The following is a 1018-nucleotide window of genomic DNA, read 5'->3' as shown; positions in this document are numbered from 1 at the left end:
CCCCGCCCGGCCCCGCCGCGGCGGTTCGTGCCCGGCCGCAGCCCCGGCTCCTCTGGCCGTGTCTGCCAGGGCACAGGAATACACGGCCGCGTCCTGCAAACGGGGCCGGGAGAGACACAGGGAGCTCCAGCGACGGTCTGGTGACACCGACAGCTGTGCCGCCTTGTCGGGCAGCTCTTTGGAGCCTTTGTGAACGTTCCCGAGGAGTTCGGGGCCTCGGCCCGGGAGCTGACGGTACCACCAGATGTATTCATTTGACCTGATATCGGGGTGTGAGCAGTTGATGGTGATTTGGGTGCCCTCGGTGGTCTCTACCAACGGCTCCTGCTGCACCCGGGCTCTGCCCGCAGCCACTGCCAGAAAGAAGAAGAAGAATTACTTTTCTACAGCGGAAAATGCCGTGCAGGGGCAGGGGATAGAGAGCTGATGGGGATTTGTGCTGAGAATAAAATTTGGCCCGACTGTTTCTCTGAGAGGTTCTGGTTGTGGAGAAGAATATGAGGCATGTTTTGAAGAAAAGTCTGAGTTAAAAAGAGGAGAAGCGAAGGAGGAAAACAGATTGGTTGGGAGGGATGGATGGATGGATGGATGGATGGATGGATGGATGGATGGATGGATGGATGGACGAATGGATTAAGAAGAATAGTAACAAAGACGGGAGAGCTGGGACGAAATGACTTCCTGCAGGGAAAATGTATAACGGCAAAGACGGGGATAGAGCGTCAGTAAGAACCAAGGAGATGAAGGAGTGTGGAGACTAGTCCTGTGCACAGCCCCCGGCCCAGCCCAGCCCCGGCCCCGCTGGTCCCCGCCGGCAGTCCCGCGCACCGAGCAGCACCGCGGCCAGCGCCGCCAGCCCCGCGCCCCGCCAGCGCCGCATCCCCCGCTCCGCCGCCCGCGCCTCGCTGCCCCCGCCAGCCCCGGCTCTCTGCTCCGCACGGGCCGCCTCCTCTCCGCCTCCTCCCCTCCCAGCCCCTCCCAGTCCCTCCCCTCCTCTCTCCCCCGACAGCTCCGCCCC

At 62.4% G+C, this 1018-nt stretch overlaps 1 gene segment (V, D, J or C); it reads right to left on the bottom strand.

The window, feature by feature from the left end:
• Nucleotides 1-880, bottom strand: part of LOC114073694 — a gene marked incomplete at its 3' end in the record, with an annotated part of 8536 nt that extends 7656 nt beyond the window's left edge. The window contains 2 exon segments of the V gene segment in view: nucleotides 7-353; nucleotides 829-880. Coding sequence covers nucleotides 7-353; nucleotides 829-880 — 399 coding nt within the window.
• Nucleotides 881-1018: the final 138 nt, after the last annotated feature.

This window comes from Empidonax traillii, unplaced genomic scaffold, assembly GCF_003031625.1.
Source record: "Empidonax traillii isolate 1590-97213 ecotype Southwest subspecies unplaced genomic scaffold, ASM303162v1 scaffold23666:size9630, whole genome shotgun sequence".
Classification (NCBI taxonomy): domain Eukaryota; kingdom Metazoa; phylum Chordata; class Aves; order Passeriformes; family Tyrannidae; genus Empidonax; species Empidonax traillii.
Note: the sequence above shows the minus strand (reverse complement) of the source record. Positions and strands in the feature narration are given on the sequence as shown.